General features: G+C 38.8%; 1 protein-coding gene across 19 annotated transcripts in view; it reads left to right on the forward strand.

Annotated features, from left to right (window-relative positions):
* Nucleotides 1-14,278, forward strand: part of LOC131226177 (histone-lysine N-methyltransferase ASHH3) — a 67,204-nt gene that overhangs the window by 23,659 nt on the left and 29,267 nt on the right. For all 19 annotated transcript variants that reach the window (XR_009161671.1, XR_009161672.1, XR_009161668.1 and 16 more), the window contains 8 exons: nt 1,602-1,713; nt 1,958-2,057; nt 10,082-10,160; nt 10,265-10,436; nt 10,520-10,600; nt 11,336-11,465; nt 13,657-13,684; nt 13,789-13,882. Coding sequence is in view for 13 of the 19 variants with exons in the window: in XM_058221927.1 (XP_058077910.1) it covers nt 1,602-1,713; nt 1,958-2,057; nt 10,082-10,160; nt 10,265-10,436; nt 10,520-10,600; nt 11,336-11,465; nt 13,657-13,684; nt 13,789-13,882 (796 nt within the window). In the remaining 6 variants the exon portion in view is untranslated. The remainder of the gene's footprint in view (nt 1-1,601; nt 1,714-1,957; nt 2,058-10,081; nt 10,161-10,264; nt 10,437-10,519; nt 10,601-11,335; nt 11,466-13,656; nt 13,685-13,788; nt 13,883-14,278) is intronic.

Here is a 14,278-nt window from a genome sequence, read left to right on the forward strand (position 1 = left end):
TCATTAACAAAATGCTCCAAGTAAATTTGGGAAATGCGGAGGGAGGTGTTGAGGTTTGTCTCTTCATAACAATGGTTAAACAATACCTTTAACCCGTTGTGTTTTCTTTTTAGCTCTAGCTGTGTGTTTTGGTGGTGTTGAGGTTTGCCTCTTCATAGCTTTGTATTCGGGACCCTTGATCTTGCTTTCTATTAATAAAATTCATCATTATTTACTTAAAAAAGTGGATAAAGCAAAAATGTCTATTGGGAAATGCTGAGGGAGGTGCTTATGAAAAAAAGAAGCTCTTTTGCATAATTTCTTTTTAGTAACTAATTGATGCCAAGGGTGATGTTGAGGTTTGCCTCTTCGTAGCTTTGTATTCTGAACCCTCGATCTTACTTTCTATCAATAAAATTCATCATCATTTGTTAAAAAAAGTGGATAAAGCAAAAATGCCTATTGGGAAATGCCGAAAAAGGTGCTTATGAAAAAGAAGCTCTTTTGCATAATTGCTGCTAGTAACTAATTAATGTGGCCTTAACCATTGTTTGAATTATCCCCGATATTATCGAATTATCTTTGATATTATCGAAATATCTCCGATATTATCTTTATCTCTAGCTTAGCGATACCGATAACACCGGTAGTATTAGAAATTCCAGGTATTACCAATGTATTGCTAAGTATCGCCAACGTATCAATATCGCTAATGTAATTGCCAATATTTTCAACTGTGTAAATTCTAGGCGTCGCTTGTATTGCCAATGCATCGATATTATCAATTTATCGCCAATATTTTCGACTGTGTAAATTCTAAGTTAAGCTTGTATCACAAGTGTATCAGCGATATTTCAATAATATCGCCAACATATTGATATCATCAAAATTTTGTTTATTAAAAAAATATTCATTTCAATTTTTTTTTTTTTAATGGGCACATGGTTGTATGTAGTGTTCAAGTTGTCATTGATAATAATGATAACATCTTGATATTATCATTATGACAACATGCGCAATATTGAGACCACAATCTTTTGTTTCCTTTCCAGCCATTGATAGTTTCTCGGTGAAATATCGTGTGTTGTTGATATTCTACAATATCGATGGATGGTTGGATGATTAAATAGGCTGGATGGGATGGTTGGACTGATTTCTTATGACGGCACATGCTTTTAAGGCCCCATTAAATGGAAACTTATTATATATGCATTCTTTTTGCAATTTTTTCTTCTAAATATGCAAATGTGTATATTTTAACATCTCCTGAAGTTTCACCGGAAATTCCACCATTTTTCCCATGTTTCCTCGCATTTCCAGTTATGAACAATTTTATCGGCCATATTGATATTGTTTCCATATACCTGGCCAGTGAAACTTGTGGTGATACCGATACTTCGAACACTGGCCTTAACCAAACGTTTTTGTTGATCATTTAAGTGTTTATGAGAATTACAATTTGCCCAAAAGTGCTTAATTAAGCAATGGCTAACATGCTGTAAAGAAAATTTGCATGTAGTAACTCTTCACACACACAAAAAAAAAAGAAGAAAGAAAAGCTTTTGTCCGTAGTAGAATTCCTCTCTCAGTGAATTGATTTTGTTGACAATGACTTTTTGAAGATGTGTATCTCACTAAGAAAGTTAAAAAGCGGATTGAAGATGATGGAATATTCTGCTCCTGTAGCCCTTCATCTGGCTCATCAAGTGTGTGTGGTAGAGATTGCCATTGTGGGTAAGCTGCTTCATATCTTTGGATGATCTCATTTGTTTCTAGCTATCTTGGGTATGAACATGGTCAAGAATGGAACATGCGATGTCCATTTGTATTTAGGGGGTTCTCTATGAGATCATGATTCGGTATAATAATCTCCTCTCAAATTTAGATTCTCTCTCTCTCTCTCTCTCTTCCTGCGTTTTGGTATTTTCTCTAGTAGGCATGAAATGACATTCTTCTTAGAATGGTTTTCCTCTTTCAGGATGCTTTTGTCTAGCTGTTCAACAAGTTGTAAATGTGGGAATTCATGTCTCAACAAACCATTTCAGCATCGAAAAGTGAGGAAGCTGAAGTTAGTGAAGGTACGCTTGTGAGCAGATAATTCTAACTAAATTCTCTCCCTCAGTCCAACATAGGAAATTCATACCTGTGGTTGGTTGTAACTATTACTTTCCTTTTGATCACTTGAAATAAAATTTTAAGGTACAATGATACATTCCTCCATTAGTTTGGTGTTTTCTTTGATCTTAGAATCTCATTGAACAACTTTGTTAACAAAAATAACACAACACCTCCATACACTTCCAATTACAAACCTCTATCGGTATACCAGCTGGTTTGAGGGCATTTCCTGTTTTCATCTTTCTCAAAGCTTCTTTTACTTTAGGTATCCTAATCCTACAAAAGTATCTATGGTCTCGGACATCATTTGAATTTATTTTTGTCATTGAATGGCAACAATAAAAAATGGAAAATTATTATAGAATTCATGACTAAGTCATCATCATCAAACCCTTATCTCAACTATTTTGAGTCAGTTACATGAATCCTGTTGTACCATTCCACTCTATCATGGACCATGCACTTAGTCAAACTGTAAGTGCTGATGTACTTTAAGTCAAACATAAGTGCTTATATCTCTTCTACCTCCACCCACATTCTTTTGGGCTCTCCTTTGCCCCTTTAGAGTAACAGCCCAAGGGTTCATTTGGGGCATGTCATAGTGTAACATGGTTAGGCTCACTTAGATATGGTAATTTTATGATGATTAAAGTTGCGGGGTCCTTACTCGTGGCTTAGTGGTAGACTCACAAGAGTTTCAACACTAAGGTCATGGGTTAGAGTACCCATTGTGGTGTGTGTGGGCGTGAGGGTGTGTGCGTAAAAAGAAAAAAGAAAAAAAATGAAATTGTGAAGACCACGGATATCTGGTGTTTGTCAGTGGCAAACTATTGATGTAAGCATGTGTCAATACTCAATATAGTTATCGCATGTGTCAATACTCAATATAGTTATCTTTTTGCCTAGATGACACTTGACATGTGACATATTATGATGAAATATGTAAATTGCTTTTTGACATGGTCACTGAGTTAATGTACTCGTATGATTTTTGGATCATAGTATCCACACGGGGTGACTTACCTGATGGACCGCTGAATCTTGCAAACTTGGTATGTAGATGGGTAGGGCTATTTGCGCTCATGGGCTCCAAAAGTTGTATATTGTCAAGAATGTGGAAACCACAGATAGGGCATTTCCCGAAAGCTAGATTGTTTGGGCATTGCTTACATCTAGTCAACAGGCTTTTTAAATTTTTTTTTTTTTAAGATTAAAAGATAATCATGCCACACATGTCGTCGCGGTACACTTACGTGAGATCTAGTCCGTGTACCAAGTGGGGCTCCATCCACGGTTATACCAGCAATTAGGATAATCTGTATTGACTCACAACTACGCCATATGCAAGGTTGAAGAGTCACCACCATTTTAAATTGGTGCCAAACTAACGCTGGATCTAGCCCTCATCTTTCACAATTCATAATTCCTAGATGAGCTTGAAATTTTAGTTCCTGTTTTTGATAAAATTGTACAACTAATTGCAAGGCATAGATTGAGTACACCATACCATTGATCTGACTTGTCCTACTGTAGGTGGACCACTCCAAAACATCATTTTAGGTTGGGAGGCCTTAGATCCCTTCAATAGGGAGTTATTGTATTTCTCTTCTTAACCTTGTATCTATTGGTCTCTTCTTAACCTTGTATCTGTTGGCCACAAATTGAAAGGTTAAGGTTGTCCTAAAGATGAGTTTTTGGGTGTCCTATCAATAGTGGATCCTGCAATTTGGACAGTTTATTTTGATTTGAATGACATGGGTACAATTTTTTAAGCGCATGTGTATCAACGATCATAACTTATAAAGATGAGTTTTTGGGTGTCCTATGAACACGATTCTCCTTGGGAAATGGATTTGAAGTTTTGGTCCAGAAGAAGATAGATGCTGGAGAAGTTTGATTGCTGCTAAGTATGGATTGCAGGAGGGTGGCTGGTTATAAAAACCTCCTCTTTATATAGAGCCTTGGATGCTTGGAAAGTGATTTCGGCTACGCAACATCTTGTGAGTAGGGGCATCTCCTTCAGGGTAGGAAGAGGATCTTGTATATGGTTTTGGGTGGATGTGTGGTGCGGTTCTCAGCTGCTTCAAGACTTGTTCCCAAGGGTTGCTAGGCTTGCTTCTGATAGATTTGTTCGTGTGGCGGATTGTTTCTCGTGGGATGGGGAGAAGGTTGTGTGGGCTCCCCTTGCTGCAAGAATCTTGAGGACGAAGAATTTGATGAGTTTCTCACGTTGGTGGGTGCTCTTCAATCAGATAAACTGGATGTGATTGAAGAAGATTGAATCATTTTGTCAGGAAATAGATCTGGGAAGTTTTCAGTTAGATCCCTTTTCAAGTTTGTCTCCATGTTGCCTCGCAATTTGGGTTTGACTCATCCTTTCCACCATTGGTTCTATGGAGCCTCCCCTCGGGTCGTGGCTTTTGTTTGGACGGTTGGCCGGCAAAGAATTCTCACTGTTGATAACCTCTAGAGAGGAGTGCTTGTTTTACTTAATATATGCTTATTGTGCATGGGCAACAAGGAGTCGATTAATCACTTGTTCATCCATTGCCCTTTTGTCAATTATTTCCTTTCGCGGTTTCGCATTGATTGGGTTATGCTGAAGACCGTAGAAGAGTTGCATTGGGCATGGGATGAAGGTGAAGGCAACAAACCTTGGAAAGCTATATGGCGTTTGATGATCATGGCTGTTTTATGGGCGCTATCTGGGGAACTAGGAATGGTCGGTGTTTTCGAAATGAAAATGTTGGGGCGGGTGACGTTATTCAGAAACTTGTTTGCCTTGTGTCAGAATGGGTGATTTATGTAAAGGCAGCTTTGGCTGCCCTCCCTCTTTGACTTGCTTTATTTTTTTTTTTTTTTGGGGTGTTCCTAAGGCTGTATTCTTGTGAGCTTCTCAATAAAATTTCGTTCTCTCTAAAAAAAAACGATCATACTTTACTAGAGAGAGCTGGACTATTGGAGTCTGTTCCCTTTTGTGCTGCTGTAGTATGACTCATGTAGGTATACAGGGGAGTTGTTTGCTAACTGAGCGTCATCAGGTGAGCCGCCTCATACTCACCCTGGATCCCTAAAATCCGAACCACAAGGAACAATGTAAAATCATGCCCCTGAAACATCTAAATTTGTGCTGTGACCCGCCTGAGTTCTGTAATGGCCTATTTTTGGGTCGTCCCTTCATGCTCCTGTGCAGGGTATTAATGGTGGACAGCCATTCCAACTGTTCCCTGTGGTGTGGGTCACCTGAGTTTTGCATGGACCTGATTTTTGGGTGCAGGGCCAAACATGGGGTAGTGTACCTGATGCAATACAATCTATACCACTAGCGGTATTCTTATGCAATTCGCGTTATGGTGTGCCAAATGGACCCTAAAGATAATTCTACATCCTAGCTGTAGGATAGATCCAATCTCAGCTGTTATAAACGAGCTCTTACATAAATTAAAACCATTAAATATTACGAAAGTTCTTGACCACACAATTGAGTTAATGCCAGACCAATAGGAAGGCGTCAAGGCCCTCTAAATAACTAGTTTTTTGGCCTCCACATTGCAGCTGTCACAGTTCAGCATGTTTGGATTCTTGTTAGAAAGGTAACCAAACCTTATGAAATGTCATGGCCCAAAAGATCTTTCGTGTGATGGGGTGTCACTGACATCAACAGAGCTTATGTCATTCAGATGTCATCATGTCAATGCTCCCCTTTGGTATCCAAACTGCTTGAACAACCCACTGTTTGCAGCTGGTGTTCTTCATGGCTGCTGCTCTGGGGTCCATTCCTGTGCCCCATTTGTGACTGGTTTTTGAGCTGACTTCCAGTCTTGTTTCTTTCCATAACATTGTCTTGTCCTGCATTGCTGCTGACTTCCCATGGCCATAGGACCAAGGTGGGCCCTGCAAGCTGTCCGATTTTAGTTTTGACCTTGCAGTTGATATGGTTGGCACAATGGTCTCCACATGTGCCAACTGATAGGCGATCGGATTGATTTGTGGGCCATATGGGAGCAAACAGTTGGGGCTGTTTGACCAACAGTGGGCCATATGCACAAGTTTGTACTATTTCACAGAAGATAGTTTCATTTCCTTAATGGTTTCTGTTTTTCGCCAATCTGAACTAGCTGGGACAATGCACAAGGCTATGTTGATAATGAACAGTTCCTTAAAAAAAGTTTGTCTAGTTGTTATTATTATTATTATTTTTGGCGGCCTTGTTAATCACAGTGAGTTGTTAAGGGTCTGTTTGGGTAGGGGATCGTGCAAAACCAGGATCCAGCCTATTCTGGATTTTGGCTGGCCCCATGCCAATGTTGGAGTTGCGTGGCTAAAGTGGTGCTTTGTTCTGCTTAATCACAATTTTTGGTGTATTTAGTATTTTCTATGACTTCCAAAATTGTAAAGCTGAAGAAAGCGCTGCTTTAGCAATGCAAATCCGATTTCGAGCGCATGGGTCTTGCTTGGGATTAGGCTTAATCCGAATTTGGAGGGCATGTGGTCTTGCTGATCTCTTTCTCCAGACCCATTGGCACATCGGATTCTAATCGTGCTGAGGCCGCTGCCCTGCTCGAAAAAGTTAATCAGGTTTCCTCAGCCCATTTTGCTCCCAACTGCAACTCCAGGGGATTCCTCTAACATGGTTTCCTAGGCCAAAGATGGGTCTTATCCTTGGAGAAATGCTGACTGCATCAAACAGGCTTTGGATCTTGCAGGGAACTGCCCATTTCCTTTGCTTCCATTCCCAGAGATGCAAATGAGGAGGTAGACTCTTTGGCTTAGCAGGGAGCCAGTAGGCCTGCAATGGAAGTCACCATTGGCAGTGTGTGGTGTTTTTATTTTTTATTTTTTAAATAGGCTTTGGATCTTGCAGGGAACTGCCCATTTCCTTTGCTTCCATTCCCAGAGATGCAAATGAGGAGGTAGACTCTTTGGCTTAGCAGGGAGCCAGTAGGCCTGCAATGGAAGTCACCATTGGCAGTGTGTGGTGTTTTTATTTTTTATTTTTTAAATAGGCTTTGGATCTTGCAGGGAACTGCCCATTTCCTTTGCTTCCATTCCCAGAGATGCAAATGAGGAGGTAGACTCTTTGGCTTAGCAGGGAGCCAGTAGGCCTGCAATGGAAGTCACCATTGGCAGTGTGTGGTGTTTTTATTTTTTATTTTTTTATTCTTCTTTTCTTTTCTTTCCTTTCTTTGTATGTGTGTGTGTGTGTGGCTATTCAAGGTTGCTGGTTCTGCATATGGGTGTTTAGTATCGTTGTTTTGCGTTCCTCTTTTGGCCTTAGTCTGGCTGCTTGTTGTATTTTCTGTTGTAGCTGTTTCTGTGCTTCTCATAAAGTTCCGAGTGTCCATAAAAAACAAGATCAATGAATAGAGTCGAGAATACAATTGGAGGTTCTGGTAACTTGATTATAGGAGATTTCCAAAGAGCTGGGACACAATATTAAGACATCTAGAATAGGTGCAAACTTCCACAGGGGGTCAAAGACCTTTTTCTAAGAGGTTGAAGCAATCACATTGTGAGAATCCTCCTCCACAGTCAATCAGGTTAGTAAGTCTCCACAAAGGCCCTAATTGACAAAATTCTGCTCTAGTTGTGTATCCAGTTTCAACTGGCCCAGGAAAGAAAAGAGTGATTTCATGTTTTACTTCCTTGAGCATGCCCCAAATCCCAAGTCTGGGGATGCCTAAAAGAGGGAATCCTACACAAATGGACCTTAAGCAAGTATCCTGTTTCTTAGTTAAGAAAGTCAAGTTTCCTAATTCTTAGATTGGGATTTGAGTTGTAAATGCGATGCAGGACGGTGTAAACTAGAATGCACGTGTGAGCACAAAAATTATCCAGCGAAATAAACTAAGCAAATCAATTGAACTATTCACATTCCACATCATAGTAAAGATAATAATAAAGGGAACATGCAATGGTTGCAGACCATCATCACAATCCTGTGGTACCGTATTCAAATCATGCGTGGATTGGATCCGACGAGGGATGGGACCTCCCGATCTTGCATGGTTTCAATCCAATAATCAATGCAACTTCTCTAGTCTACGAAATCAAAGGATTTCTGGAATAAGACGGCGGGAAAATCTGAGAGAGGGTTGGGATCAATTCTCAGATTTTCAGGGTCAATAGCAATTAAAAAAAAAAAAAAAGACTAGGCAAAGAAAGAGAAGAAGAAGGTTGGAGGGCTATAAATAGAAGTTAAAAGAAGAGGAGATTAGGGGAAGATAAGAACTTACTACAGAGAGAGTGAGGAAAATGAGGCACCAAGCTTTCATTAAAAAACATTATTAGGTTTAGGGTAGAAAGCACCCTATTTATAAAATTCAAATTTAAAAGAAAATGACTAAACTACCCCTATAACCAAAGGAAAAAAAAACACACAAAACAAAGCTTTCTAAAAATAAAAATAAAATATTCCTGCGTAATAGATCAGTCTTCTAACTCATCCTACACGTGTGTCCTCCTAATGTGGGGCCTTTAATTAATCCAGGGACACGTGTAAGGTCTTCAAAATCCTCTTTAGTTGTGCTACGCACCATCATCGAGCCATAAAGATGTATTCGTCGGCCGCCTTCGTCTTTGATAAACTTTGAAGGGTCTGATGTCTTCATCAAAATGCCTACTCAGAGATGTATACATATACTGATATACATATGAATCAAAATATGCATATGCTTGAACGAAATAAAGCTTTGCTTGTTCATGCAGTCGGGAGTCTTTTTAGAGATGAGTTTCTTCTATGCTAAGTATGAGACTCCTCTTGATCTTGGTGGTGAGACTTCACGACTTTATCTTCTGTATCTTTCCTTTATTTCCTTATCATCTTCGAAGCCTTATCCCAACTAATTGGGGTCGGCTACATGAACCCTATCTCCACTAATGTTCTTTTGGGTGTTCCCTTTGCTCTTTTAGAGCCTTCAACTTATATGAACTCACTTCTAACTAGCGTAGTTCTTGGTCTCTATTGCACATGACCAAACCATCTATCTACTTCCCCTTATCTTGTTACCTATTGGTGCCACTTCTAAATTAATAAGCATTCATTTCTAATTCCATTCTTGTCTTGCCACTCATCCATCTCAACATCCTCATTTCCGCTACACTCATCTTGAGCTACACAAATCCTATGGATGTGTTGTCCTTGACTGCCCAACATTCTGTTCCACAAAGCATGGCTGGTTTATATCCATCCTATAAAATTTCCCTTTCAGTTTGAGTGCTACACGATGATCACATAAACTCCAGATGCACATCTTCATTTGTTCCACCCCGCGTGAATTCTATGGGCAACAACCTTCTCAATCTCTCCACTCATGAATCATTGACCCAAGACATCGGAAGTGGTAATTTTGGGAAATTTCTTTGTCAGCAATTTGCATCTTTCCTCTATTTCTTCTGCCTATTCTTTTGTCATTTTTTTTTTTCTGTGTTTGCTGGATCTACTGGTCTTGAATATCAGTTGCTGAGATTGGTGATTCTAATTTTAGGTTCAATTTCTATCGTGCATCTCTTGTTTGTCTTCGTGTTTGCATCATCAACGTCTCTCCTTTCTCATGTCCTTGAGCAAGGTCCCCATTTTAATAAGATCAAATGTAAAGTTGGCCAAACTTTGTCAAACTAGATTCTTGATATTTGAGTAGAGTCAAAAGCGATATGCCCCTTATGGACCTTTAATCAAAGCTGGGTACTCAGTTTTGCCTTTCCACAATTTGATGTCCTTATGTTTATCTTTTCAATTGATGAAAGAATCCTGTGAAAGTTATCATAAGCAGTGCTTTGGATCCTTTCTGGATAAATACTAGACCCTATGGTTTCAATTTGGATGATTTTCTTCTGGGGTTAAAACTTGCGACCTTTACCTTCCTTGATTTCTAGAATAATATCTGACAATACTTGAAAGATGGCATGTGTTATGTTTTATCTGCATTTTTGTATGCTTTTGGGTACCTTTATTGTGGTGAATCATTTAAGGTGTTTACTGTAGACAGAGAAATGTGGATCAGGGTTAGTAGCAGATGAAGATATAAAGCAAGGAGAATTTGTAATAGAGTATGTTGGGGAAGGTAACTATCTTCAATTGAAATATAAAGCGTGTGTTTTCTTTATATATTTGTAAATATTTAGTATGCAACTGTTGATGACTTTTTGTTTTCTTATTTGAAATCAGTTATTGATGATAAAACTTGTGAAGAAAGGCTTTGGAAAATGAAACACAGGGGGGAAACAAATTTCTACTTATGCGAGATTAATCGTGATATGGTGATTGATGCAACATACAAGGGAAATAAGTCCAGATTCATAAATCATAGTTGTCAACCCAATACCGAGATGCAAAAATGGTTCTCTACTTGCCCTTGTTGATGCTTTGTTGTTATTCATAGAGATGACAATGCCTGCCTCATATGCGTTTATTTGTTTCCAGGAGAATTGATGGTGAAACCAGAATCGGCATATTTGCAACCCGTGATATAAAGAGGGGCGAGGACCTGACTTATGATTATCAGTATGCTCATGATTGCTTTATTGGGTTTATCTTTACCTTTAAAAAAAAAATAAAATTCCTCCTTTCATGCTTGCTTATATTGCAAGCGTGATCCCTGCAATTTTTTTCTTTTTCGTTTTTGTCTCTTCTTGTATCTTTTATGCTGTTGTGCATTATTCAAAGACTCATCATCATCATCTAAGCCTTGTCGCAAGTAATTGGGGCTGGCTGCTTGAATTCTGTTCCACCATTCCACTATCAAGGGCTGTAACTCCAATTTGGCCATAGGTCATCAGGTCTTTTCTTACTACCTCCACCTACATCCTTTTGGGCTTTCCCCTTTGCTCGTTTAGAGCCTTCAACTTATACCAACTCACTCCTAACCGGTGCTGTTTCTCTGTTGCACATGACCAAACCATCTAGTCTACTTCCCCTCATCTTATTACTTATTGGTGCTACTCCTAAGCTCCCTCCACTTCATTCATTTCTAATTCTATCCTTCATCATCCATCGCAACATCCTCATTTCAGCTACAGTCATCCTATGAACATGCCACTCATACATCTCAACATCCTCATTTCAGCTACAGTCATTGTATGAGAATGTTGTTCCGTAACTGCCCAACATTCTGTCCTGTAAAGCATGGCTGGTCTTTTAGTTATGCTATAAAATTTCCCTCTCAGTTTAAGATTATTCAAGACTCATGTTCCATATATTTACCTTTTCAACAATTTGTCACTTTGAGGAAACCCGCAGGTTTGTTCAGTTTGGAGCAGATCAAGATTGCTATTGTGGTGCTCTGGGCTGCAGGCAAAAGCTGGGGACTAAACCTAGCAAGCTGAAGACATCATCTTCAGATTCTTCGTTGAAACCAGATTCTTCGGAGGTGGTGGCCTCATATCCGACCGTTAAAACAATTCTATTTGGAAAATATATACACAACTGACTGCTCAATATGATTAAGATAGACTATTATTTCTCATAGGACAGTTTTTTCATCAACTGTTTGCATATCTTGTTGGAATTAGACTATGAAATTGGCAATTCTTAATAGATTGGGATATGTATTAATTAAGATATCATGTAATTATTCTTTCACAAAATCATGGACAATGATATTTTATATTTGATGTGGTGTTCATGATTGTTTTAACTAAAAATTCAAGTGGTGATCCCAGCTATACTGAAATTTAATCTTCTTGCACTCCTTGTCTTGGATTACCACGAAGATCCAAAATGAGTCTGCAAATAAACCTGTCTGCCAATGCTCCCACTCTCAATGACTCCATTGTACTTTTAAAAAAAAAAATAACTATTGTGATTCTGTCAATGATAGTGTTTATCCCCGTGGACATCTAACAGCCTACTAAGGATTCTTGAAGTTCCCAAATTATCAACTTTCATTATGTCTTTTTAGCAGAGTATGACTAGTAGTCATGTGTTTGACGGGATCATTTCCTGCCAAGTCACAGAAAAAAATTTGATTGTTGATTGTCTTTTCTTCATGAAGTGTGAAGCCAGGCAGCAACAAAGTTGGGTGTGGGAGCGGGGAAGCGTCTGTTGAAATATTAGCAAGTATAAGTGGCTAGGAAGAGGGAGTGGGAGTGCCATTCTGAACCACAATTCAAAGCAGGAGCAACACCTGATTAGAAGGATTGTGCAATTAACTTTGGGTGGTTCGGATGCTGTGTATGTTTCCAAGAATCCAATGTTGACATGTTGCCAGTGCCATATGCAAGATATGTTACAACTCTTTTTGCTCAACGATACTTAGTAACAATGAACAATCACATGAAGAAAAAAAGGGCCCATAAATAAATGTGGTTGGTCCGAATGCATGATGGGACCAATGGGTGTGAGTATAGTGCAATTCTTACTTAGTCGACTCCCATGTCACCTTTCACTTTGCATGTAGGTCCCTTTTTCCCTGTTTCTTCACCTGTGTGAAGGATTTGCACATTCGAGAGTGCAGGTCATACCCTTCTCAAACACTCGGAGAAAATATGTTCAACCTTTGAACAGACAAGAATAGATGGATATCCATCCTTTCTCAATATACAAAAAATTATCCTTCTCCGTTCCCTAGCATTTTAGTTTGGTAATCTGTATTCAAGACTCAATATTATTGTTTCATCTACTTAAAGAAATCTGAAAGAGATGTGTTAGATTGGGTATCTGAGGCAAAAAATGTAAATGTTGATGTAGTGTCGTCTTTGCTTAGATTGTAATGCATGGGTTGTATTCTTTTCTGCTTATTTTAGTGGCTTATTAATAGAAATCATCTTTTATCCTTTTTTTAAAAAAAAAGAAAGAGAAAAAAATCTTATGATAAATATAATAATGAGAACTGATAAACTATATTCATTAGAGCTTTGAGCATTCAATCATGACCTCCAATGAGGTCCAAGTATTTTCATCACGTGGGACAAAAATAACCCTAAACGATCACTAGTCTATAGAGTTTCAATAATCAAGGAGAAGGTTCTACAAGTTACAATTACTCCACGTGTGAGATTTAGATCTTTGGAAATTAATGGTTTATTGCCTACATAACAATTGAGGTAGGAGTGAAGCTTAACCTCCTAGCACCTAACTTCAGGATGGGGGCAGTTTCCGGCAAACCTGAGGTTAGCTACTGGAGGTAACAAAGGTGGGAAAAACCAACCGCCCACCCCCCATAACAATTGAGGTAGTGAAAATGAAGGGAAGGAATGAAGTCAATTTAGCTTGTGGGGTCGGGATGCATACATAATGTCATAAGTAAGAGCAATGTTGTATCCTATATCATCTAAAGGCTACACACCACAAAGATATGTAATGTCATTCCTATGAGCCTTAATAAATTGTCATTTTTCAAGCCACGTGCATCGGGTAATCCTGGGGAGGGGAATTGAACTCACGTATGTGGGGAGCACACCTACGACACTTGCTGTTCCCCCAAACCCCGTGCGGGTTTTGCAACTACTTTATTATTATTATTTTACTCGTATCAACTTTTTTCTTTTAATTCTTTATTATTAATATATCAAGTTTGTTATAAGGTTAATCTAACGAAATGAAATTGTTGTTGGGAACAGGATTTCTCAAATGGACAATTTTGTAAAGGTACAAAATTTTGTCTCTTAATTACATGGCTTTGTTTTATGTATTGAGTTCCTTTTTGTTCACCATCCATTTAAACTACACATTGCTTCTTTTCTGTTACGTAGAAAATTTGCCAAGCAAGCCATCATATCAAGGAAAGACATGTTTTCGGAATTGTATTGGTGAATTTGTTCGAATATGGCGCCCCCATGAACAGAGGTATATCTGAAATCTCTTCACTTCTCTCCACTCCTGCATGACATCATCGTGCTTTAAAATTGGCCTTATTCTGTTTGGTATTACTTGGAGGAGGTTCTAGAGTAATAATTGTGGTAAGTTCTGCCTGATTAGCATAGCACCATCTACTTCATAGAGAAGATCCATTGTAGTAATGTGTGAAAAATTCTCCGTGGTTAAATTTACTTAAAATGTATTTGTGTAGCAAACCACTGCTTACTTGACCTGTTCTTTCCTAGAAGCACTTCTTCACATGGAAACACATGCCAACCTGACACTTGTGTAGGACACCCAAGCCATGCATCCAGTGGACCCCTCCATGCAGATGATCTGGGCAAAAGCTCAGGTCAATTGATTTTCAGGTAGGCTGCACATGAA

This window comes from Magnolia sinica, chromosome 14 (assembly GCF_029962835.1).
Source record: "Magnolia sinica isolate HGM2019 chromosome 14, MsV1, whole genome shotgun sequence".
NCBI lineage: Eukaryota > Viridiplantae > Streptophyta > Magnoliopsida > Magnoliales > Magnoliaceae > Magnolia > Magnolia sinica.